General features: G+C 40.5%; 2 protein-coding genes across 2 annotated transcripts in view; one reads left to right on the top strand and one right to left on the bottom strand.

The window, feature by feature from the left end:
• Positions 1–51, top strand: part of LOC132106159 (uncharacterized) — a 750-nt gene extending 699 nt beyond the window's left edge. The window contains exon 2 of the mRNA XM_059511817.1: positions 1–51. This exon is cut by the window's left edge and continues 133 nt beyond it. Coding sequence (XP_059367800.1) covers positions 1–47 — 47 coding nt within the window. The 3' untranslated portion in view covers positions 48–51.
• A 21,790-nt stretch (positions 52–21,841) lies between these two features.
• On the bottom strand, positions 21,842–26,351 carry LOC132106112 (gastrula zinc finger protein XlCGF7.1-like). Its single transcript, XM_059511750.1, has 3 exons — positions 26,318–26,351; positions 25,760–25,878; positions 21,842–22,717 (listed from the first exon to the last, which is right to left on the bottom strand). Exons 2-3 carry the CDS (start codon positions 25,842–25,844, stop codon positions 21,855–21,857), a joined length of 948 nt encoding a protein of 315 aa, XP_059367733.1. The 5' UTR covers positions 25,845–25,878; positions 26,318–26,351; the 3' UTR covers positions 21,842–21,854.
• Between the last annotated feature and the right edge of the window lie 1,177 nt (positions 26,352–27,528).

The raw sequence follows: 27,528 nt of genomic DNA, 5'->3' as shown, positions 1-27,528 counted from the left end.
TGACGCCCGCGGCGACGATCATCGTGTCAGGACCACTGCCCACGTAACGACGAGGACATGAAAGGTTCAGTAGACTTTTTGCTTTAAATGAATGGTTGTTGTCATGGTGTAAAGAACAGAAACTGTGTCTGTTCCCCGAATAGTGAGGTCAAAATATAATGTAGGATCTAGAAAAAATCTTATCGTAATTAAACCAGAAAAATGTAAAGTAAATGAACAAAAACAATTTTTAAAGTTTGGGCTCATAAATATTAGATCACTCACACCCAAAGCAGTTATTGTAAATGAAATGATCACAGAAAATAGTTTTGATTTACTCTGCTTGACTGAAACCTGGCTAAAACCAAATGATTATTTTGGTCTAAATGAGTCTACTCCACCAAACTACTGGAACCATTGTTCCAGCCACCAAAGACAGATTCGCAAATAACCTGCCTGATCTATCTCAACTGCTATTTGTACCCAAAAATACACATGAATTAGACGAAATTACTGACAACATGGGCACTATTTTCTCTAATACATTAGAAGCTGTTGCCCCCATCAAATTGAAAAAGGTTAGAGAAAAACGTACTGTGCCATGGTATAACAGTAATACTCACTCTCTCAAGAAAGTAACTCGTAGTCTTGAACGCAAATGGAGAAAAACTAACTTGGAAGTTTTTAAAATTGCATGGAAAAACAGTATGTCCAGCTATAGACAGGCTCTAAAAACTGCTAGGGCAGAGCATATCCACAAACTCATTGAAAATAACCAAAACAATCCAAGGTTTTTATTTAGCACAGTGGCTAAATTAACAAATTACCAGACGCCACCTGATTCAAATATTCCACCAACGTTAAATAGTAATGACTTTATGAATTTCTTCACTGATAAAATAGATAACATTAGAAATACAATAGCGAATGTAGATTCTACAGCGTCTAACACTTCAGTTTCATCCATCGCACCCAAAGATAAACTGCAGTGCTTTACAAATATAGGACAGGAAGAGCTAAGTAAACTTATCACTTTATCTAAACCAACAACATGTTTATTAGATCCTGTACCCACTAAATTACTAAAAGAGCTGTTACCTGTAGCCGAAGAACCGCTTCTCAATATCATTAACTCGTCGTTATCTTTAGGTCACGTCCCAAAACCATTCAAGCTGGCGGTTATTAAGCCTCTTATTAAGAAACCAAAACTAGATCCTAGTGTACTGGCAAATTATAGGCCTATTTCAAATCTTCCATTTATGTCTAAAATTTTAGAAAAAGTTGTGTCTGCTCAATTGAGCACCTTCCTGCATAAAAATGATCTGTATGAAGAATTTCAGTCAGGTTTCAGGCCCCACCATAGCACAGAAACTGCACTTGTTAAAATTACAAATGACCTGCTTCTTGCGTCAGATCAAGGCTGCATCTCATTTCTAGTCATACTTGATCTTAGTGCTGCGTTCGACACCATAAATCATGACATACTCATAGATCGATTACAAAACTATACAGGTATTCAAGGACAGGCTCTAAGATGGTTTAGATCCTACCTGTCCGATCGCTACCATTTTGTTTACTTAAACGGGGTGTCATCTCATTTATCATCAGTAAAATATGGAGTGCCACAAGGATCCGTCCTAGGTCCCCTTCTATTTTCAATATACATGTTGCCCCTTGGTAAAATTATTAGAAAATACGGAATTAGCTTCCACTGTCATGCTGATGATACTCAGCTATATATCTCAACGAGACCAGATGAAACTTCCCAATTATCTAAGCTAACAGAGTGTGTTAAAAATGTAAAAGATTGGATGACAAATAATTTTCTCCAATTAAATTCGGATAAGACAGAGATATTAATTATTGGACCAAAAAACACCACACAGAATCTTGTAGATTACAATCTGCAACTAGACGGATGTACTGTTACTTCCTCTACAGTCAGAAATCTGGTTGTTACATTGGACAGCAATTTGTCTTTTGAAAATCATATTTCCAATGTTACAAAAACTGCATTCTTCCATCTTAGAAACATTGCCAAGCTACGAAACATGTTATCTGTTTCTGATGCAGAAAAGCTAGTTCATGCATTCATGACCTCTAGACTGGACTATTGTAATGCACTTCTAGGTGGTTTTCCTGCTTCGTCAATAAACAAGCTACAGGTAGTCCAAAATGCAGCAGCTAGAGTCCTTACCAGGTCAAGAAAATATGATCATATTACCCCAATTTTACAGTCTCTGCACTGGCTACCTATTAAGTTCCGTATCAGTTACAAACTATCATTACTTACCTATAAGGCCCTAAATGGTTTAGCTCCTGCGTACCTAACTAGCCTTCTACCACGCTACAACCCATCACGCACCCTAAGGTCACAAAACGCTGGACTTTTGGTAGTTCCTAGGATAGCAAAGTCCACTAAAGGAGGTAGAGCTTTTTCACATTTGGCTCCCAAACTCTGGAATAGCCTTCCTGATAATGTTCGGGGTTCAGACACACTCTCTCTGTTTAAATCTAGATTAAAAACGAATCTCTTTCGCCAAGCATTCGAATAATGTATCTCTTAAATTGTGAGTGTAGTTGCATCTGCATTTTTATTCTTTAGCTTGGGTTAAACTAATTTTACTTTGTTGGATCAGCAGCTATGCTAATGATGTCTCTATTTTGTTTCTATGTTTTGCCACGGGATGTAACTAGGATTTACACAAGCTCCAGTCTGGATCCAGAACACCTGAGAAGAGATGATGCTGACCCTCAGAGGACCCCAGATGATCCTAACCTTGAATCAACAAACAGAACTAACAATTATTGCTACATGTGTGACTGCATCATATAATTACTATTAATTAATAATATTGATAGTTCATCATCTAGCTGACTACGTCTTGTATTATTATTATTTTTATTTTTATAAAATCCTGTCAAACGTGCACAAACTACTAGCTACTACTAAATATTGTAGAAACATAATTTTCTGTAAAGTTGCTTTGTAACGATTTGTATTGTAAAAAGCGCTATACAAATAAACTTGAATTGAATTGAATTGAAATTCAGCAAAGATGTGTCAATTAACTTGCTTACCTTGTATTTTTTTTAAGTAAGTTGTCCCATTTTCTTTTGGCCTGCAAGGGAGTGACCTTCCCCAGCAGGTCCATTTTCTACAGAATTTTCCTAAAAAAGGAGAAAAAAGGAAAGACTTATGAAAAATATTAAGACAGGGTTGCAATCTTAACATTAGAAAAAAATCACACAGCAGTACATGCATACAAAATACTCCTGGATTATATTCCTGGATCCTCAAGTTTGCTTAACACGTTTATATACATATAAGAGAAAGAACATTGCCTTAACTAGTTGTCTCATTGCTGTGGGCTTTGTATAGGGTGAGAGCTAATTTTTGCATACAAGAGGCAAGTAGTGGAAATATTACAAATGGTTAATGCCTTTAATGACTTTGACTTTTACCTCCAAGCCACGGTGGCCGAGTTTTTGGCCCCTGTAAATAAATAATCATGCTCGGCCCTTAAACGAATAAAGACAGCCATCTGCTCCTTGGTCCCTGAAACAAAAAGAATTACAACAGGTTTTGCCTCAGACCACCTGATAAATGAAGCTGCAGTTTTTTAGTTTAAGTTCAGGTTTTTTAAGAAACACCCCTGGGTTTTAACACTTGTTTCGCTAGCTATTTCAGGTAAATTAAACAATGTATTGCAGACACGCAAGATATGTTTTTCAGGGATTTTTATCTACCACATTTCAGATGGATTTGTGCTCCTGTTTTATTTACTTGAATATATCCTCCTTGAAATTCACTGCAAAAAATATTTTCTTACATAATATTTTGTCTTGTTTCTAGTTAAAACATCTGAAAATTCTTAAAATCAAGAAGCATTTCTAAAACATTTCTTGTTTTGGGGAAAAAAGGTGAGTATTGTTTTAAGCAATAAAATAATCTGATAATGGGTTAAGCAAAATAATCTTAAATCAAACTGAAAACAAGATTATTTTTCTTGTTTATTTTTTTTCTAAGATTATTTTTCTTGTTAACAAGATTATATATAAACTAGAACAAAACCAAACAACTAAGCAAGAAAAGCATTTTGATTTTAAATTTAGTATTTGCTTCATTTAACTCAGTTGATTGTTTTCACACAGGGGGTTCAGTGCTTGGTCCATATTCATGCTTTTAACACTTGTTTCGCTAGCTATTTTAATAAATTAAAACACATTACTTACACTTATAAGTGAATTCCTCAGCCACGACACTACTGACACCCGACATTTTTTTGGAATAAACTTGCGTGAAGTTGCGTCGTCACCGTTTATATACTGGTCGTCACCGGCGCGCTATGAATTCTGGAGAAGGGTAGGCCACGAAGTGTCCATTTTTGTATCCTTCGTTTGTCAGAGAAATGAAGTGCGCATTTGGCGGCGCATTTAAATGACATACCAAACTGGAGCAGCCTTCGTCGCGCCGCGGTGACGCAATCGGCCATCGAAGCGTGCAGAGTTTGAATTGGGACAGTCTTCGTCGCGCAGCTGTGACGCAATCTGCCTTCAAACGCGGCCTTCGAAGCGTGCGTGTTTGAATTGGGACAGTCTTCGTCGCGCAGCTGTGACGCAATCGGCCTTCAAACGCGGCCAATCAGTCTTCAAATACGGCCTTCAAAGGATGCAGTCTTCAAATTGGGACACAGCTAATATCTCCAGACTCCCTCGGGATCCAGTCGAAGCTCTGCCAGAGGTGGGAGTTGAAGATCTCTCTGACAGGGGGCTCGGCCAAACGTTCCAAACAGACCCTCACAGTACGTGTCTGCCGAGTCTGTCCAGCTTCCTCCCCCACCATCGGATCCAACTCACCACCAGGTGGTGATCAGTTGACAGCTCTGCCCCTCTCTTCACCCAAGTGTCCAAGATCGTGTCCAATCACGCCCCTCCAGGTGTCACTGTCACTGCCCACGTGGCCCGTAGGCACAAACGACAGTGAGAGACCTATCCCTGCAGGCAAGCGACCCTCTCGTTCACCGGGGTGAACTCCAACACATGGCGGCTGAGCTGAGGGGCTATAAGCAAATCCACTCCAGCCCTCCGCCTCTCACCATGGGCAACTCCAGAGTGGTAGAGAGTCCAGCCTCTCTCAAGAAGTGTGGTTCCAGAGCCCAAGCTGTGCATGGAGGTGAGCCCGACTATCTCTAGTCGGTAACCTCCCGCACAAGCTCAGGCTCCTTCCCCGCCAACGAGGTGACATTCCACGTCCCTAAAGCTAGATTCACTGTCCAGAGATCGGGTCATCGGGGGTCTCGCCTTCGACTGTCGCCCAATCCACTATGCACCGGCCCCTTACGTTTCCTCCTGCAGGAGGTGAGCCCACAGGAGGGCGGCCACACGTCACTCCTTCAGGCTGAGCCCGGTTGGACCCCATGGGAGGAGGCCCGGCCACCAGACGCTCGCATACGAGCCCCAGCCCCGGGCCTGGCTCCAGGGTGGGGCCCCGGCTGCGCCATACCGGGCGACGTCCCTTGCTGTATTTGTCAACATAAAGGGGTTTGTGAACTGTTCTTAGTCTGACCCGTCACCAAGGACCTGTTTGCCTTGGGAGACCCTACCAGGAGCATATAACCCCAGACAACATAGCTCCCAGGATCATTCGGGTACTCAAACCTCTCCACCACGATAAGGTGACAGTTCAAGGACATTACAGTTCAAACTATTCGACGCCTCAGGAGGGGGAAGCAGTGCCCTACCAACACTGTTTACAGTGGAGATGGGCACCTGTTGACCTCAACTGGGGATATCGTCGGGCGGTGGAAAGAATACTTTGAGGATATCCTCAATCCCACCGACTTGTCTTCCGTTGAGGAAGCAGCGGCTGGGGACTCGGAGGAGGACTCGTCCAAAACCCGGGCTGAAGTCATCTAGGTAGTTAAAAAGCTCCTCGTTGGCAAGGCACCGGGGTGGATGAGATCCGCTCTGAGTACCTCAAGTCTCTGGATGTTGTGGGGCTGTCTTGACTGACACACCTCTGCAATATCGCATGGCGGTTGGGGACAGTACCTCTAGACTGGCAGACCAAGGTGGTGGTCCCTCTTCTTAAGAAGGGGGACTGAAGAGTGTGTTCCAACTATAGGGGGATCACACTTCTCAGCCTCCCCAGGAAAGTCTATGCCAGGGTACAGGAGAGGAGAATTCGGCCGATAGTGGAACCTCGGATTCAGGAGGAACAGTGTGGTTTTCATCCCGGTCGTGGAACACTGGACCAGCTCTATACCCTTTCCAGGGTGCTGGAGGTTTCATGGGAGTTTGCCCAACCAGTCAACATGTGTTTTATGGATTTGGAGAAGGCATTCGACCGTGTTCCTCGCGGCATCCTGTGGAGTGTGCTCTGGGAGTATGGGGTCGGCGGCCCCCTGCTTAGGTCTGCTCGGTCCCCGTACGACCGGAGCAAGAGCTTGGTTCGCATTGCCGGCAGTAAGTCAGACCTGTTCCCGGTGCATGTTGGACTCCGGCAGGGCTGCCCTTTGTCACCGGTTCTGTTTATAACTTTTATGGACAGAATTTCTAGGCACAGCCAAGGGCCGGAGAGTGTTCGGTTTGGGGACCATACGATTTCGTCGCTTCTTTTTGCGGATGATGTTGTCATGTTGGCCTCCTCATACCAGGACCTTCAGCGTGCACTGGGACGGTTTGCAGCCGAGTGTGAAGCGGCTGGGATGAGAATCAGCACCTCCAAGTCCGAGGCCATGGTTCTCAGTCGGAAAAGGGTGGATTGCCCACTTCAGGTTGGTGGAGAGTTCCTGCCTCAAGTGGAGGAGTTCAGGTATCTTGGGGTCTTGTTCACGAGTGAGGGAAGGATGGAAAGGGAGATTGACAGATGGATCGGTGCAGCTTCTGCAGTAATGCGGTCGCTGTACCGGTCTATCGTGGTGAAGAAAGAGCTGAGCTGTAAGGCTGTAAGTCTGGGCGTCTCTGCTTACACTGTTGCCCCCGCGACCCGGCCCCGGATAAGTGGAAGATGATGGATGGATGGACATGGGTTGGGTAATGCTGCATTTTTTATGAGTACTGTTAACCATTTGTGCCAACACATCTGCAGTTATTAAGCAGGGGTAATGGTATGCAGTTGTTGACTCTCATGCTATCAAAACGGAGACGAGTTGTGTTGCTTATCACAGATCCATAGAGTTTCTGTACAACTATATTAATGACATGGCACAGTTATTTGGGGAACCTGAGCCACCATTTGAGATAACTGAAGTTTTGGTTTATGCAGACGCAGAAGTTTGTAATTGACACCATTGGCAGCAGATTTCCGTGCACTTCTGGTAAAGCCCTTTACAGTGAAGTCTTAAAACGCAGACCCAAGTTATGTGAATCTGTAAAGACTGAGGTAAGCCCATCTGATTTTCAAGTAGACTCTGGCAAACTCCGGCAACCCCAGATGAACCACCCCATTAAAACCCAACCAAAACCCATAAAAACCCAACTGAAACCCATGAAAAAAACCTATGAAAACTGAACAAAACTTGCTGCAAATTCCCGTGAAAATGCTTTGAGTGCTTGTTGTGATTTTTCCATAGAAATCCATGCTGAAAGGGTATTTTGATCAAGCTGATGCCTGCTTTGGAGATTCACACAATAGACAGTGTGGAGCCATCAGTCTGACAGCGGTGTTGAAAAGCAAGCTGAATAACTTGCTGATGTGGTCAACACACGATCTGGACGGTGTCTTGGTTGCAGGAACACGCCGCTATGAGTCTCTAAGAATAAAGGAAATTACATTGCAGTCCATGAATTACCGAGGAGACACATACTGGGTAATACTGCATTTTCCATTGAGTACACTCCATCTCTGACTGGTTTTGTTAGTCAATGAGTACCAGGAGTATGACGAAGCCATAAGCAGTGTAGCCATGCCACCTTCATAGCAAGAGTGCGGTAGTATTCTAAGAATAGAAACATTCAGAATCCAGCCTTTAAAGTTAAAATGTCTAAGTATTCCATGATGAAATATCATAAAGATGTTAACTTTCGTGTGAGTAAAATACAAAAAGGTTGTGAAATGTATGCAAGAAAGAAGGAACAAAAGGACATGTTGCTACTGCTATTGATAAATTTAGACAAGACATTAGAAGTGGTCCAGAGTTTGTGTGCTGTGTGTGTCACAGCTTACTTTTCAGAAAGCAGATTGTTGAATATAAAAGACAATGCTATGAAGACAAAGGAGTAAAAATTGCTGATTTGGGGAGAAGATGCATCCCAACCAGGTATGTTCATGTTTGTGATAAAAAGTGTGAATGATCTTCTGCTCATACCTTAGGGTGCAAATTATGGATTTGTCTAACATGTCATTGAAAAATCCTTTGTGGACAACTGCCTGAAGAGAGTGTTTCTAACCACATGCATTTGGTGGACCTTCCAAATCAACTGAAATGCCTAAACTCTTTGGAACAACATCTCATTGCACGTAACATTCCTTTTATGAAATTACTCTGCCTTCCCCGTGGTAAACAACATGGATGCCATGGCCCTGTCATTCACTCCATGAACTGTTTTTATGAAGCAACACAATACTGATTAAAAAGGTAAGTTCCATTGCATGATGTGTCAATTCAAGATTTGCAGACATTTCTTCAAGCACTGCTTCACCTAATAGCAATACATTTTCAGGTTTGTGCATCGAAACTAAATATCTTCCATCCACTACTATCAAAAGATGAGTGTACATATTGTAGCTTTTTAAGTTAAATGTTTTTTCTGTAAGTGAAGGAACATTAACTGCTTTATAAAACAATGTATTTTCAGATTTCTGCAATATGGTACACATGAAACTTCCTCATTATCCATTATATGACTCTCTGGTCCATTAACTGTTTTAATGAAACAGCACAAAACCAATAAAAAGGTCAATTTAATTAATATCTGCAAAATTTGAACTGACCGATTTGTTCAAGCACTTCTTCACCTGTTAATACATTTTCAGGTTTGTGCATCAAAACCCAATATCTACTGTCCACTACTATCAAAAGGTGAGTGTACAGATGTCTACTTTAGTTGCACAGTGTTTTAGTTGTGTAAACACTATCAATCAGTTAATGTTCCCTGAATGTATTTTTTTTCAGATTTCTGCAATACGGTACACTTAAAACTTCCTCCTTATCCATAATGATTCTCCACTCCATTAACTGTTTTTATGAAGCAGCACAAAACCGAAACTTAAAAAGGTAAGTTCCATTGCATGCTGTCTGCAAATCTGGAATTGACATTTCTTCAAGCACTGCTTCACCTAATAGCAATAATTTTTTTTAGGTTTGTGGATCAAAACTCAATATCTACTGTCCACTACTCTCAAAATGTGAGTGTACAGATCTGTACATAAATTGCTAAATGTTTTAGTTGTGCAAACACTTTAATTATCAAGCAGTTAATGTTCCCTGAATGTATTTTTAGATTTCTGCAATTCGCCAAACTTGAAACTTTCTCCGCTCCATGAACTGTTTTAATGAAGAGGAACACAACTGATAAAAAGGTACATTTTAATCCAAAGATCACCTGAGCCAAATTTCAGAAGAACTGGACCAATATTGAAGGAGGAGTAGCGAAAATACTGAATACTGTACTTTTCAAAATGGCCGCTACTGTAATGGACGGAGTCTTAATGTAGGATATCGTATGTAATCTCCATGAAGAGAGTAATCAGATGTACTAAGTTTTATTTTCATAGAATTAGGAGTTCAAGAGTTATTGACATTTTGAATGTTGAATTTTTGGACTGCTGGTGGCGCTATAGAGTTGGTTCTAGAGACCCCAAAGTTGGGGCCCTTCGGGCTTGGCCCCTAAAAATTATATAAGGTTTACAATTAGAATACAAATGAAACATTAACATAATTTGACCGCAATAGCAGTCTAACATTTTTCATTTAAACACTTTTTCAAAACAAACTGCAACCGCAGTCAACGCGACAACCGTAGCAACAATAAACACCAACAAATTTGTGTCCTCGAACTGGACCTAACTACAGTTCATCCTGAATGGGTAACCTGAAGAGAGTGTGGCTCTTCGTTTTTCTTCATGAACCGGTAACACTGTGCCCTGATAATCACCTCACTATCTACAACATCAGATACTATTGCACAAAAACAGCGTTATAATCACAATACCATATCACAGCAAAATAAAAATAAGTTTATTACTTGAAAATGGTATCGGTTTGCATATTTGTAAGTTGTATACATTACGGATTTAATCAAAGACAATCATGGTTTAGCTAGCTAGGTAACTTGGCATGTTAGCCATTTCGAGAGAATAAACAAACATTAAAATTAAACTTACCTTCATAATTGAAGATGTAGTTTTCATAGAAGAATTTTTATCCCTTCTCAAATTTGGATACTTTCATCTACGCATCATTGCTACACTCCGGAAGACGGTTTATCCTACTATTCGCCATTGGAAGTGACGTGCACACCGAGATAAAGGCTTATTACCGCTACCTACTGTACAGCTTACTCCCTTGGATGACGAATCTGTGTTGATGTTACCATGTGACCTGCGACGTTATACCAAGTGCAAGAACTTTCAAGGTATGACTGACAGCTGCATTAACACCTGATTTCATCAGTAGTACAACAACCATGCCACCTTGTATGCTTTTCTTGAAAACTAACAAAATTATTTTAATAATGTATTCAAAAAGATGTCGGGCAACTGATTGAAGATCTCGACTTTGGAGAAAAATGTAAGTATCCATTCTTAAAAATAAAATTAACACTAATTGCATTGCTAGCTCACCCCAACACTAACATAACAATGATAAATGCTGACCAAGTTAGTTGTATGGCATATTTTCTTACTGAAATTTATATATTTTAATAAAACCAAAAATATTTAATTGTAATGTCACATTATATGACATAATTGGGCATGAACACTTGACAAAATCAACCAATGTGAATGCAAACATTTCAAATATATTTTATTTTCAAATAGGAAACATTTACAAAAACTATAATATTTACAGGCAGTGAACTCAACATCCTTCTGCTATCTCAACAGAGCCATGCCAATTCTGCGACTTTATTTGGATGGAGCAGCTGGCCAGCTTCACTTATATTTACCGTCCATCAGGTTCCTCATTGGTGCAGTCTGACTGGAATCTGACCATGGGTGGGAAAGGGACAAAGTGGTTACTGGCTGGCCTATGCGGCATTCCACAGGGTGGTGTCACGGACCTTTAATATTTCTAAAAGCTCTGTGTATGATATTGTGTTCAGAGTAAGCAAAGCAGTCCTGGGATATTTGAGGAGGGTTATTTGCTTTCCGACCAGTGAGGACCTGGAGGCAGTGAGAGCAGGATTTGCACAGCTGGCTGGGTCACCTGCTTTCAGCGGGGCAGTTGGTGCAATAGACAACTGTCATATCTGAATTAAACCACCAGCAATAAACTCCCGCAGTTGCTTCAAAAGGAAATTGTTTCACTCCGTCCAACTCAAGGACCACACTTACCACCTGGGGAAATTTATTGACACCTTTGTGAGATTTCCTTGGTCTGTGCATAATGTCACAGGTGCCTTTGCAGGTGTTTTGGGTTAATTAGCTGATTAGAGTGTGCCACCAGGTGTCTTCAATATTGAACCTTTTCACAATATTCTAATTTTCTGAAATAACTGAATTTGGGATTTTCCTTAGTTGTCAGTTATAATCATCAAAATTATAAGAAATAGATACTTGAAATATCAGTCTGTGTGTAATGAATGAATATATAAAATTTTCATATTTTTAAATGGAATTAGTGAAATAAATCAACTTTCTATAAATTTATATGACCAGCACCTGTATTTTACGAGTGAAGCTTTTTCCACACAGTTGGCAGGAAAAAGGCTTCTCCCCAGTGTGAATTCCCATGTGTCTGTTAAGGGTTCCTTTTCTAGTGAAACATTTTCCACACAGTTGGCAGGTTAAGGGACTCTCTCCAGTGTGAATGCTCATGTGCCTTTCAAGATCTATTTTACGAGTCAAGCTTTTTCCACACAGTTGGCAGGAAAAAGGTAGCCTGACTATGTCAGACTTCGTAATTCCGCTCGATTTCAGTTCGCTTCTGTACTCAGTCTGATATATCTCCCAGTTTTCCTCCGGCTCCAAAACAGCCGGCCAATCAATTAGGGAAATCGAAAACAACAGTGCTATTTGCTCTGTTGTGGGGAATATTCCCGGCATTTTCCAACTGAAGCCCAAACAGCAAGAGTGTTTGTTTAACATTTTGAATGGAGGTGATGTTGTGGCCCTACTCCCGACAGGTTTTGGGAAAAGTTAAATTTATCAACTGTTACCAATCATCAGCAAGAAACTGGGTAGGCCAACGTCCGGCAAGGCGATAGTTCTGATTGTGAACAGCCATGTTCCATCCGGTATTTCACTCGATGTTTTTGTTCCCGCAGCATTCCTGTGTTTACAGTGGAAGTTCGAGGTGGCTGAGCCGGTGCATAACACGTCAAAACCAAACATGTAGCAGAGTTTGGTATTACCAGGCTAGGAAAAAGGCATCTTCCCAGCATGAATTCCCATATTCCTTTTTTGAGTGAAATATTTTCCACACTGTTGGCAGGTGAAAGGCTTTTTTCCAGAGTGAATTCTTATGTGGACTTGAGATTGAAGAGAAAGATCAATATGAGAATCTTCATTAAGTACTTCTTTCTCCTCTTTCAACGCCATTATGTCTAAGGTGAAAAAACTAATAAATAAAAGTTTAAAACAGCAATTTAATTGCACATGACAACAGGTATCAATACCTTTAAGGTATTTTTAAAGGACAACTTTTTAAAACTGTAAAATTCCTGAAAGTTGATGTTTTTAAAGTAGGAATAACTGCAGGCTGGAGCAATGGGCATGGTGAAAGGTAGGGGCATGGAAAAATGTCTTCATGATCGGTCAACAAAGCTGTCTGTCAAAGTGTGGGGGTGGTGTTAGCGCAGTGGATAAGATGCATGCCTGTGGTGTGGGAGACCCGGGTTCAAATCCACTGTGAACCGCCAGTGTGTCCCTGAGCAAGACACTTAACCCCTAGTTGCTCCAGAGGCGTGCGACCTCTGACATATATAGCAATTGTAAGTCGCTTTGGATAAAAGCGTCAGCTAAATGAATAAATGTAATGTAAATGTAGTTCCTGTTATACAGATTACTTTATTCACGCCCATTGCTCCAGGATGCAGCTACCTACATTTCTGAATTTTGGCTGTTCATTTACACAACAACCTGATTTTGGGGGCCTGAAAACAAACTTTTGAAAACAACTATAACAAATCTGAGAAAGCATTGATGTCTATTTGACAATTCCTGCTACCGGTCCAAATGCAACCAGGAAAATGGCCAGAGGGGGGAAATGGTTGTCTTGGAACCACACAGCTAGCTAGTTTTTTAGAACTACTCAGCGTGAAAGCCCCCCAAAAGTCTTTTCTACTGACTTCAGGAGAAAACATCAGGAGATGAAGATACCCAGGACTCTTGATCAACTGTGTGAACACACCATATAGCCCTGCTGAGAATTACAGATGCGGCTAAAGCTATGAACTGGAATGTCTGTAATTTAAGAGGTCTAAGAAAGTCCTACAGGGAGACAGGAAGGACAGCTGATCATCCTTGTAATGTCAGACCACATGTGACTGTAGTGGAGGAACATCTCACAGCAAGAACTGGCAAACCTAAAGATGCTCTTTAGTACTTAAAGCAGCTGCTGGTACACAAAATACTGCTGCATTTGATATTGACCTTTTTATGTTTGTTTAAATATTTACACATTTTAAGAAATTTGTTAAAATGTTAAATTGTGAAAATGATGAGCACTGAGCGCGTCTGGCCCATAACCAGCCAATGTGAATTTAGCAGTTAAACACATGACACAGTGAATACTTTAATCACAATGGTGCGATCATATACAGTGGGTACAGAAAGTATTCAGACCCCCTTAAATTTTTCACTTTTTGTTATATTGCAGCCATTTGATAAAATCAATCATTCAAAAGTTCATTTTTTTCCCTCAATGTACACACAGCATCCCATATTGACAGAAAAACAAAGAATTGTTGACATTTTTGCACATTTATTAAAAAAGAAAAACTGAAATATCACATGGTCCTAAGTATTCAAATCCATTGCTGTGACGCTCATATATTTAACTCAGGTGCTGTCCATTTCTTCACATAATCCTTGAGATGGTTCTACAGTCATGGCCAAAAGTTTTGAGAATTACGTAAATATTAGTTTTCAAAAGCTTTGCTGCTAAACTGCTTTTAGATCTTTGTTTCAGTTGTTTCTGTGATGTACTGAAATATAATTACAAGCACTTCATACGTTTCACAGGATTTTATCGGCAATTACATGACATTTATGTCAGTACTAGTCAGTATTTGCAGTGTTGGCCCTTCTTTTTCAGGACCTCTGCAATTCGACTGGGCATGCTCTCAATCTACTTCTGGGCCAAATCCTCCTGACTGATAGCAACCCATTCTTTCATAATAACTTCTTGGAGTTTGTCAAAATTAGGGTTTTTTTGTTTGTCCACCCGCCTCTTGAGGATTGACCACAAGTTCTCAATGTGATTAAGATCTGGGGAGTTTCCAGGCCATGGACCCAAAATTTCAACATTCTGGTCCCAGAGCCACTTAGTTATCACTTTTGCTTTATGGCACGGTGCTCCATCGTGCTGGAAAATGCATTGTTCTTCACCAAACTGTTGTTGGATTCTTGGAAGAAGTTGCTGTTGGAGGGTGTTTTGGTACCATTCTTTATTCATGGCTGTGTTTTTGGGCAGAATTGTGAGTGAGCCCACTCCCTTGGATGAGAAGCAACCCCACACATGAATGGTGTCAGGATGCTTTACTATTGGCATGACACAGGACTGATGGTAGTGCTCACCTTTTCTTCTCCGGACAAGCCTTTTTCCAGATGCCTCAAACAATCAGAAAGGGGCTTTATCAGAGAATATGACTTTGCCCCAGTCCTCAGCAGTCCATTCACTATACTTTCTGCAGAAGATCAATCTGTTCCTGATGTTTTTTTTGGAGAGAAGTGGCTTCTTTGCAGCCCTTCTTGACACCAGGCCATCTTCCAAAAGTCTTGGCCTCACTGTGCGTGCAGATGCGCTCACACCTACCTGCTGCCATTCCTGAGCAAGCTCTGCACTGGTGGCACTCCGATCCCGATCCGATCCTGGCACTTGCTGGACTTTCTTGGACGCCCTGAAGCCTTCTTTACAAGAATTGAACCTCTTTCCTTGAAGTTCTTGATGATCCTATAAATTGTTGATTTAGGTGCAATCTTAGTAGCCACAATATCCTTGCCTGTGAAGCCATTTTTATGCAACGCAATAATGGCTGCATGCGTTTCTTTGCAGGTCACCATGGTTAACAATGGAAGAACAATGATTTCAAGCATCACCCTCCTTTTAACATGTCAAGTCTGCCATTCTTTTTTTTTTCTTTTTTTTATTGGAGATATAGTGTACAAATAAGCTTAACAAAAATTTAAGTATGAAGATCCTCCGTCTTTTCCTTATGCATACAAAATCTAACGATATTATATTTCCTTCTACAGTTGTTAATTATATATATATATTAATATTATACATACATTGTACACACACGCATATATTCACAAACATGCCTATAGTATACATGTACATGCCATCTATACACAAACCTATGCATATAATCCAACATACAGAAGCTCTTAAACAAAACATCTAGAACAACCCACCCACCCCTCTTCCCCATCCGCATGATACACACTGCATGGAAGGAGTAGTACAACAAACAGACAAAAGATAAACAGCTACCGACATTGGAGTGGTCTTAGGTCCAATTCAAATTGAATCAACATTCATAATGCATAACTGTGAAGCAGGGTCGCATCCGCCGTCCTGCATCTGTCACACTTTGGAGAGACCCCTGGAAATATTCTGGATAATTTTGTTTTAGAATAGTGTAGTCTATGCAAAATTTTGAACTGGATGAGACAATGTCTGGAGTTTATAGAGCATCTGTTAATCTCTTCCAGGCTATCCGCCCATAACTCATCAGAAATCTCTGACCCTAATTCTTCCTCCCATAAATTCTTGATAGAAGATGTAGTAGGCAATTGGGAGGCCTGGAGGGTATTATAAATACAGGAAATCATTTTCCCTTTACCAACATAGTGATTAAGGCAGGTGTCCAGACAAGAAGGGCTAATTGTAGAGAACTTTTTTAAGTAAGATTGTACATAGTTCCTGCCTTTCAAGAACCTTAAAAAATTACTTCAATGAAGTTTGTATTTCTCCCGAAATTTTTCAAAGGAAATGAATGTACCATCTTGATACAGATCCTTTACTGCATGAATTCCTGAATCTCTCCATTGCTGAAAACCTTTATCTAATATGGAGGGTATAAAAGAGGGGTTATCAGCTATGGGAATTGAAAGAGGTAACGACTCCACCCCAAAATGAGTTCTAATTTGTTTCCAAATACGAATCACACTGCTAATGACGGGGCTGCATCTGTAGATTTCTTTTCTACAGCTCGTTGGTGAAAGAATCACAGCACCAAGATCATAGGGGGAACATTCATCCTGTTCTAATCTGAGCCAGTCCAGTTGTCCACTTTTATCATTTAATATTATTGAAATAATTCTGAGGTTAGCCGCCCTAAGTCTGCCATTCTAACCCAATCAGCCTGACATAATGATCTCCAGCCTTGTGCTCGTCAACATTCTCACCTGAGTTAACAAGACGATTACTGAAATGATCTCAGCAGGTCCTTTAATGACAGCAATGAAATGCAGTGAAAAGGTTTTTTTGGGATTAAGTTAATTTTCATGACAAAGAAGGACTATGCAATTCATCTGATCATTCTTCATAACATTCTGGAGTATATGCAAATTGCTATTATAAAAACTTAAATATTGGAAATTGGAAAAGTTGCTGCTTATGTAATTCTCAAAACTTTTGGCCACGACTGTACACCTTCGTTTGAGTCCAGCTGTGTTTGATTATACTGATTGGACTTGATTTGGAAAGCCACACACCTGTCTATATAAGACCTTACATCTCACAGTGCATATCAGAGCAAATGAGAATCATGAAGTCAAAGAAACTGCCAGAAGAGCTCAGAGACAGAATTGTGGCAAGGCACAGATCTGGCCAAGGTTACAAAAACATTTCTGCTGCACTTAAGGTTCCTAAGAGCACAGTGGCCCCCATAATCTTTAAAGTGTAACTAAACCCCTGCTCAGAGCCTGACTCCACCCACTGACAATATTTGAAAAATGCTGAAAAGTGGGCAGATCACAGCGGAGATAGAGGGGACGAACCTAGGGCGGGGCTGAGCGAGAGCGGCGTGAACATGAGACCCGCAGTGACGGATTGATTGACAGCTGCTGTCAGAGACACTAAAATGGAGAGTGACTGTAATGATGCAAGTAGCTTTGCAACAGAGTGATCATTTGAAGTAGAGGACTTTTCTCCCCCACTTTTACCTGAAGTGGAGGGTGTCGAGGTGTCTGTTCATATCAATTCGAGCCGCTGGCTCAAACTGCGGTCTTAACTCCTGCACCGCGTCGCTTTTCAGCGCGAGCTGTGTGGAGAAGCCCATTTCCACCTCCATTGCGTTGGAGAAGCAATCCCGTGTAAAATGCAGTTTGCACACTCGAGCTCTAGGTGGTCTTCCAGGCCAAATGCATGCAACCACTGGCCCTTAATTTTAAAGTCTGCTGGTAAACTATGCAGTCCAGCAGTGCTGTCGCAACCAGCAACACACCTCCGTACCATCCTGACCACTGTACTAAATACAGATAAATCTACGATAAATGAAAAAACTTGAAGATCTAAATAACTATATAATAGCTATGCTAAATAGATGCTATATTAGTCTATCCTGGTCGTTACCAATACTTGCAATTCCAGCTCCTGACTCACTACAGTGATTTTGATGGTTTTATACTGCCAAGGGCGTGGTTGCTCGTACCAAGGAGCGTGGTGAGCTGGAAACTGCTTACATCACCTGCCACCGCTTACGTCACTTGCCACCGCAACATCCAATAGGAAAAATCAACTGCAGTAGCCACCGTTCAACCTGAAGAGGGCAGCACTCACACGTTTTTACACCATATATTGTAGAATTATAACACTTTATACTCAAAATTATAACACTTTATACTTTATACTCCAAATATACTCAAATGCCTAACCCTAACCAGCACTAATAAAGCCCCATTCTTATAGATCATTAACTAAAAAAAGTTGGTTTAGGGTTTAGTTACTCTTTAAATGGAAGACGTTTGGGACGACCAGAACCCTTTCTAGAGCTGGCCGTCCAGCCAAACTGAGCTATCGGGGGAAAAGAGCCTTGGTGAGAGAGGTAAGAAGAACCCAAAGATCACTGTGGCTGAGCTCCAGAGATGCAGTCGGGAGGTGGGAGAAAGTTGTAGAAAGTCAACCATCACTTCAGCCCTCCACCAGTCGGGGCTTTATGGCAGAGTGGCCCGACAGTAGCCTCTACTCAGTGCAAAACACTTGAAAGCCCCCACGGAGTTTGCTAAAAAACACCTGAAGAACTCCAAGATGGTGAGAAATAAGATTCTCTGGTCTGATGAGACCAAGATAGAACTTTTTGGCCTTAATTCTAAGAGGTATGCATGGAGAAAACCAGGCACTGTTCATCTCCTGTCTAATACAGTCCCAACAGTGGTGGTGGCAGCATCATACTGTGGGGGTGTTTTTCAGATGCATGGACAGGACAACTGGTTGCAATCGAGGGAAAGATGAATGCGGCCAAGTACAGGGATATCCTGGACTAAAACCTTCTCCAGGGTGCTCAGGACCTCCGACTGGGCCAAAGGTTCACCTTTCAACAAGACAATGACCCTAAGAACACAGCTAAAATAACAAAGGAGTGGCTTCACAACAACTCAGTGACTGTTCTTGAATGGCCCAGCCAGAGCCCTGACTTAAACCCAATTGAGCATATCTGGATAGACCTGAAAATGGCTGTCCACAAGGGATGGAAATTAACTTATTTACAGTGGCCGGTGGATTTCAAAATCTACCAGCAACTCAATGTTTTTACCAGCCATTTTCTTGTTTTTAACCGAAAATGTGTAACTGCATGTGAAAATTTATACTACAAGATCTACAAGACTTAAGCAGTTTATTTAATCTCAAGTCTCAGTGAAATACTGATATTTTCTCTTTCTCTCATACACACACAAACCATGAACTGATATACACATTTCATTAAACGAGTAGGGCAGATTAAATAAAAAAACTAACATTCCTCCACCCATCCTCCCCACTCCCAGTCCAATTTACTCCTGCTCATCAGAATCAGATTTTGAAGTTTCAGAGGTGCTTTCCTGAGCGTTCTTCTTCCCCTCCATGAACTGTGGCCTTCTAGGCTGGATGCTAGCCTGATGCCAGAGCTGGATAGCAGGGGTGGGGTCATAATTCTCAATAGAAGGACTGGATAGCTGGACAGTCAGTAGGTCACAGAGGCTTCTTGATGTAAGACGGGACCTCCAGTCACTAACTTCCTTTGATTGAAGCCTCTTTCACAGTCTGCAGTAGAGGCTGGTACGGTGTGAATGAGGTCAACCAGGCTGAGGATGTCGGGGCACTGCGGTTGCAAAGACCTGTTGATTTCTGGCCATTTCTTCATGTGGAGACTCTCCCGTCTCATAAAGTCTGGTCTTGAGAATGGTCCACTGATCTGGGATGAGCTCAACAGCTACCCCCGAGGATTTCAGGATGCTCTGGAAGTGTGTAGTTAATTCCTCCACTTCTGATTCACCAAATTCTGAAGAGACAAAACATATAACTCAATGTTTTTTAATTATGTCTAATGATTTTGTAGATTAAATGTTATGAACCTAAACCACATACCTTTAGAGCGATCTACATCAGGCCAGCTGTTCAGATTGACTAACTTCGTAGCTTGGAGAATCACTATGGTGATGTCGGTGAAGCGACAGAGTCTGGTAGAGTTTGTTGAGCAGATCAAACTTGGCCCACATGACACGGTTTAGGATGCTGTCATCATTCTCGTGCTGCTTCATACAGGCTTTGAGCTTGGGCCCAGGTCTGTGGTACAGTAACATTAGTAAGTTTAAGATATTCAGCTAAGCAGCAAATACATTAACACGACTTTTCAGTTCTCACTCTGACACTCACCTGGTTTCATGAACACTCACCAATCATGCATGAAGTTGCAAATCATGAAAAATGCTGGATGTCAGCAGGTTTGGAAGTAGTGGCGTGCTTTGCTCTTCTGCACTGCATTCACCACTTCAGCATCTGGAGGCTGAATATACAAAATCCGTCAAATCAATAAAGAAAAGTCATTAGTCAAATTCTAATATTTATATAAGTGTTTTATAACTGTAAGTTAGTTTGATTTATTAAATTACACTGAACAAATTTCTGACAGTAAATGGACCTAACCTTTTAATTTAACATTTAAATTCTCTACACTGTTATTTTAGCCTAGCCTACCTGGTCTAGGTGCTGGGTAAGTCCCTGGTAACCCCTCAAAAAATGGTCAATGGCCCTGAAGAGGTGAGAAACCCACCTGGTGCCTCCGACCCTAGTTGGTACAAGTGGATTCTGGCCCAGAATCTTAAAGCTGTGCTTTAGGTTTGCCCTGTTGAGAGCACATTTACAGTAGAATGTATGCAGCACTGCCAGCACATCTTCAATCTGTTTAGCCATAGAGCAGCTCTTAATGGCATCCTTGAAAGCTAGTTCCAGGCGCTGTGCCATACAGTGAATACCCAGGACGTGCATGTTAACTCCTCTCAGCCTGCTCACTACTTTACGTGTCCCTGTCATCACCGACGCACCATCAGTCGCACATGCCACCAACTTGGCCTAGCACTCTTCTCCACAGACCTCCCTCATCATGTTATCTATTGCCTGAGCTATGTTCTCACTGTCTGCTTTCTCCACATCCTGTATCCCTACAAAGTGGACCTCCACCTTGCCTCGGTTGCACAAGCTTGTATACAGCATTTCCTGTTCCATCATGGCAGTCAGTAGACCCGTCAGACATAATGGAGAGGAATTTCGCTGTGCTCTCTTTTTTACCTGGATATGGCATTTGGATGATTTTTTGTCCCAACAATGAAACTATTAGTTTTGGCATCTTCTGAAGCTTGTTGACGACATACCGAGCAGAACATTGTCAGACTTGTCTCGTCGTAAACTAACCAATCGCGGGACTCCCTGTTGTCTGCTTTTCTCCATCGTTCTTAAAAAAAAAAAAAAACGTTTTTTGACCTTAGCCTCTTTGTCCACTGGGTCCTCCTGAGATGTTTTCTCTGCAGACCTCTAAAAGTGTCCGCCGTCTGGATGAAACAGTATGCTATTTTTATTTACCCGCCACGGTGGCCGGTAGGTGAAGCGAGTTTACCCGCCACAACACAAATTCACCCGCACTTGGCTGGTGGCGGGTGCTTATTTCCATCCCTGCTGTCCACCAACGTTTACCATTCAACCTGACAGAACTGGAGCGGATCTTCAAGGAGGAATGGCAGAGGATCCCTTAATCCAGGTGTGAAAAACTCGTTTCATCTTTCCCAAAAAGACTCATGGCTGTATTAGATCAAAGGGGTGCTTCTACTAAATACTGAGCAAAGGGTCTGAATACTTATGACCATGTGATATTTCAGTTTTTCTTTTCAAATAAATGTGCAAAAATGTCAACAATTCTGTGTTTTTCTGTCAATATATGGGGTGCTGTGTGTACATTGGAGGAAAATAATTAACTTAAATGATTTTAGCAAATGGCTGCAATATAACAGAGTGAAAAATTTAAGGGGGTCTGAATACTTTCCATACCCACTGTTCATCAAAATGTTACTTTATGTACAAAATTGTGATCTTGTGTGGCTTCTTACCAGTGTGAATGGTCATATGTTTTTTAAGGTTTCCTTTTTGAGTGAAACACTTTCCACACTGTTGGCAGGTGAAAGGGCTTTCTCCAGTATGAATTCTCATGTGAACATTTAGGTTTGCTTGTTCATGAAAACTCTTTCCACACTGTTGGCAGGTGTAAGGCTTTTCTCCAGTATGAATTCTCATGTGGACATCAAGGTTATTTTTATATGTAAAACATTTTCCACATTGAGTACATGTGTAAGGTTTCTCTTCACTGTGAACTCTCATGTGGCTTTTAAGGTTTGATTTTCGAATGAATTTCTTACCACATGTTTTGCATGTGTAAGGTTTTTCTCCAGTGTGGATTCTCATGTGCACATCAAAGTTTTGTTTATGTGCAAAGCTCCTTTCACATTGAGAACATGTGAAAGGCTTCTCTCCAGTATGAATTCTCATGTGGTTTTTAAGGCTTGATTTTCGACTGAAGCTTGTTCCACACAGTTTACATGTGTGAGGCTTTTCTCCAGTGTGAGTTCTCATGTGCCTACTAAGAGTTTCTTTAAAAGTAAAACTTGTTTCACATTGAGAGCATGTATAAGGCTTTTCTCCAGTGTGAATTCTCATGTGGGATTTAAGGTTTCCAAATCTTTTGAAACTCTTTCCACACTGTTGGCAGGTGAGATAACTTCTATCTGCTGTCTTATGTGCTCTTTTTTGTGTCTTTTCAGTCTGTGAGCAACTAAATGATTTTTCTCCAGTTTTGAAATCTTGATGCTTTTCATGCTGATATTCATCTTCCTTTTCATTGAATTCTGGACACTCCCTTTTTGGTGACATCAAGTCTAAAGCAAAAAATAAAAAAGACAAATGCAAGTTAAAACCAGTTTTAAATGGCTCAAAGCAACAAACATCAAAACCAACATGTATACTAGATCTTATATGCTCTAAGCTACTAAAATAGGTGTTAAATGTAATTGCAAAACAACATCTCATTATTATTAACTCTTTACTTTCTACAGGACATGCATAAAAAAAACAAAAAAAAAACTGGCAATTATCAAACCTCAAACAAGATGATTTTATTATAGCCCAATCTCAAATCTGCCATTTACACTTAACTAAATTATAAATGCAACACTTTTTTTTCTCTCAAATATTGTTCACAATTCTGTCCAAATCTGTGTTGGTGAGCACTTTTCCTTTGCAGAGTTAATCCATCCACCTCAGAGGTGTAGCATATCAAGACACGATTATTGGCTTAGGCTGGCTACAATAAGGCCCCATTTACACTGCATGGTTCAAAGGACCTGATTTCAATTTTTTCCTCTCATGTGGCACAGATCAGATATGACTGGTGAACGTTAAGCAGGAAAAAAAACGCATGGATTCCAATCGTCCCAGATCAGATTCAGGCCTCATTCATATGTGGTAATAAATCGAATATTAATCGCATACGTGCATTTCTTTGTGCCATGCAAGCAGACAAATCGGATGTTCCCCAGTAAATGCGAGTCGTACGTCATTAAAAAAGTGACGTCAACTCAGGTGGACACCACCAACTGAGATCACATGATTTATTATAGGAGTGATGGAGGACAAAGGATACACACAGTTGAGCAATGTGGAGGTTTCATGTCTTTTAAGTATTTGGGGCGAAGAGACAGTGCAGGCAAAAATGCAGGGTTATTACAGAAATAAATCCGTGTTTGAAGACATTTCACGAGATATGGAGAGGCACTGTTTTAAGCGTTCGTGGCTATAGTGCCAATGTAAGATAAAAACCAGTCTGCACCAAAAGCCAGTCAGTATCTGGTGAGACCACCATTTGACCTAAGCAGCGCAACACATCTCCTTCTAATTGAGTTGATCAGGTTGTTGATTGGCCTGTGTGATGTTGGTCCAATCCTCTTCAATGGCTGTGTGAAGTTGCTGGATATGGGCAGGAACTGTAACACACTGTCATATACGCCGATCCAGAGCATCCCAAACATGCTCAATGGGCGACATGTCCGGTGAGTATGCTGGCCGTGCAAGAACTGGGATGTTTTCAGCTTCCAGTGATTGTGTAGAGATCCTTGCAACATGGGGCTGTGCATTATCATGCTGCAACATGAGGTGATGGTCATGGATGAATGACACAACAATGTGCCTCAGGATCTCGTCAAAGTGTCTCTGTGCATTCAAAATGTCATCAATAAAATGCACCAAATTGTCCATAACATACACCTGCCCATACCAAAACTCCACTCGATCCACACTGTTAACATTAGTATACCGAACACCCACACAATGCCATACACACTGTCTGCCATCTGCCCTGTACAGTGAAAACTGTCAGGTATGATGTTGAACTGCAGTCAGGTCGAGAACCCAATGAGGATGATGAGCATGCAGATGAGCTTTCCTGAGACGGTTTATGACAGTTTGTGCAGAAATTCTTTGGTAATGCAAACCGATTGCTGCAGCAGCTGTCTGGGTGGCTGGTCTCAGATGATGGTAGAGAAATGAACATTAAATTCATGGGCAACAGCTCTGGTGGACATCCCTGCAGTCAGCATGCCAATTGCACGCTCCCTCAAAAGACATCTGTGCCATTGTGCTGTGTGATAAAACTGCAAATTTTAGAGCAGCCTTTTATTGTGACCAGCTTAAGACACACCTGTGCAATAATCATGTTGTCTAATCAGCATCTTGATGTGCCACACCTGTAAGGTGAATGGATTATTTCGGCAAAGGAGAAGTGCTCACTAACACAGATTTAGACAGATTTGTGAACAATATTTGAAAGAAATAGGCATTTTGTTTAAATGGAAAAAGTCTTAGATCTTTGAGTTCCACTCATGAAAAATGAGGGCAAAAACTAAAGTGTTCTGTTTATAATTTTGTTGTGTTTTTTTTTTTTTTTTTAATCCTTTCAGGATTTAAGCCCCATCATTATACAGAAAGTATGAATAAATACACGCTTCATAAAAGTATAGAGTGCCACAGGGCTCAGTACTGGGTCCTCTGCATTTCTCCTTGTATGTGAATCCCCTGAGGGACGTTGTTTCACTTTTCCGCAACTAATAGACTTTAATTTCCTCACATCCTGGCAAAGCTTCTTATCTCTTCTTAAGCAGAGTCAGTTTGGGTCCATCCACTCCTGCGATCACGTAGAGAGGAAGTAGAGTTCCACCTCCATATCAAAGAGCTGCAGGATTATCCAGACCAATTAAAAGTTTACTTCAGGATGTCAGTGGCTTAGTTTGATGTTTTGCTAGTGATACTGGAGCAATATATTAAAAAGAAGACCACCAATTTCCGTGAACCAATTGATCCTGAAGAGAGACTGGCAGTATGTCTAAGGTATGGACCCGGGCGTGCACACACACACACACACACACACACATTTACAGGGACTTGGTGTGCTATAAATATAGCTGTGATATAATAATATTTGTACTATTTTAGATACAATAATATTTGTATATATAAATCTAGGTATCTGAGCACTGGCGATTCATTCACCACCATTGCCAGCAGTTTTAGTTGGGCATGAAAGTTTCGGAGGCAGTGAGCAAATGTGATTGACATAACATGAGGTCGAATTTATTTTTTGATGTGCGAAAATGTTGCATGCAAATTTCGGAATCAGTGTGCAAAGGCCTTAACACAAAATATTTGTTTAGTAACTGCTTAGTGTTTTTCCTAATGATAACAAATGCCCAACTTGAAAGTAGGATCTTTTCAGGTTTACTAGAAGGCAGCTTTAGTATTTGTCTAGTCATGTGATCTCAATGAAACCTCAATATATGACATTCTTCAAAAATATCATTCCTTTCTGTAGAGCTGGACACTTAAGTACGGGTCAAATGACCGAGAAGCTTTGAGAAAAAAAAACCAACCTGTTTGTTCCTCATTATCTTCATGCTTGACTCTGAATGTTTCTTCAATATCCATGTCTTCTTTCTCCTCTTTAATAAACGCCATCTTTATAACAGTGTTTCAAGAGGACTTAAATTGCCTGAAGAAAAAAACAAGAAGTAAATCCAGCAGGTCAAAATTAGAGCCGCATATTAGAAAAGAAACACATACATTCATGATTTAGATTTGGTCCTTAAGTTCCATTTAACAGATTTCACTGTTGCTTTATCGTTTGCAGTTAGTTTATCATCACGTTTGTGTTTGTTGTTCTTGTTATTTTGAGCAGTAGCTTCATCGATTCGAGAGCTTTGAATCACTGAGTCATTTTGTATCAATTACAAAAAATAAATTGTATCAATTTCTCTCATCACGATAAACCGATGAATAGTAAAGGAAGCGAAGTGAGACGCAGCTTTTACTCTCTATCATAATGTTGATGAATTTAGTATTGTAATACTTTAGGTAACATTTAAGTCACTTTACACCTCTTGTAAAAACTACAAAACTGCTTGAACAGTTTTAAATGCTTAAAAACAAACCTTTCTTCAGCCGAATCATGACAGATGCTGGAGCACGGTCGCAGCCTTATGACGTCACACCACTGCGCCAAAATAAAAGTCTGGTTCAAAATCACAGTAATTCACAGTTTGGTTCTTCGTGAAATACATAATTAAACGCATGCTGTCCAATGATGAATAGTTGAGAAATCATTAAGGAATGTGAGATTCTGTCTAGAAATCAGTGTGGTGATGTTTAGGTGCAGAAAGCTTTAATGTCAACCATATATCAAAATACAGACAGAAATATTTATAAAATACTTCATAGCAGAATCCATAGTTAATTTTAGTCTAAAATTCATTTAAATAGGAGAAAAATGTATAACAATGACGATCTTTAAAGAACCATTAGAAGATAAAGCAATTAAAAATATGTTAAAATATACTTAAAAGTATAAATGTAATCCAATACCAAAAATAGTATTTGACTGATTTTTAAGGAAATCAATTGTAGGGCCTTTACAGAGACAGCTGCTGAACTCCACAGAAAGCTCTGCAGGTTTGCTTAAATTAACACAAACTAAAAATTTAATGTTAATTTATTTTCCAGGGCATCTGGAGCTGTAGATCCACAAGAAGAGGATGGTATGGGTGAAGTTGAAGAGAGAAGACAGTAGCAGTGAGAGATGAGGAAGATGAAGAACAGCTTCATATTATATAATCTGACAGCATCTTACAAACACAATAGATTCAAACCAATCAGATTCTGTGTCTCACAAACATCAGATCAATACAGCTACTTACTCACATCCCATGTAGTGTCCATGTAGTTCTAATCTATGTGATGCACATCAATGCTATTTTTAATTCTAAATTTAAACAGTATCCGGAAAAAAAGGCCGAAAATACAAATACACTTTTTATAGTTTTATTTAGTTAGCACTGATTTAACACACTGGTTTTATTCATTTATATTGCACAACATTGTTGATACATTATTGTATTGAAATCAATTATTACATTGTCCATTAATTTCTGTTATGATATATTTAAGGGTCTATTCACACCAGGAACGTGTGTTGGTTCACTTGCTTGGTCCAGACCAAATACAATGTTGATGTTTTTTGTTTGGTGCGGTTCGCTTTCACACTTGCCTTTTTGAAAGTGAACCAGAACTTGTAAACAAAAACACACATGTGCTAAGGTCATTCATTCATTGAACAGAAATTCTCAAGCAGGAATTTTGAAAACAG

This window comes from Carassius carassius, chromosome 26 (assembly GCF_963082965.1).
Source record: "Carassius carassius chromosome 26, fCarCar2.1, whole genome shotgun sequence".
NCBI classification, from domain to species: Eukaryota; Metazoa; Chordata; class Actinopteri; order Cypriniformes; family Cyprinidae; genus Carassius; species Carassius carassius.
This window is presented reverse-complemented; position numbering and strand designations above follow the sequence as displayed.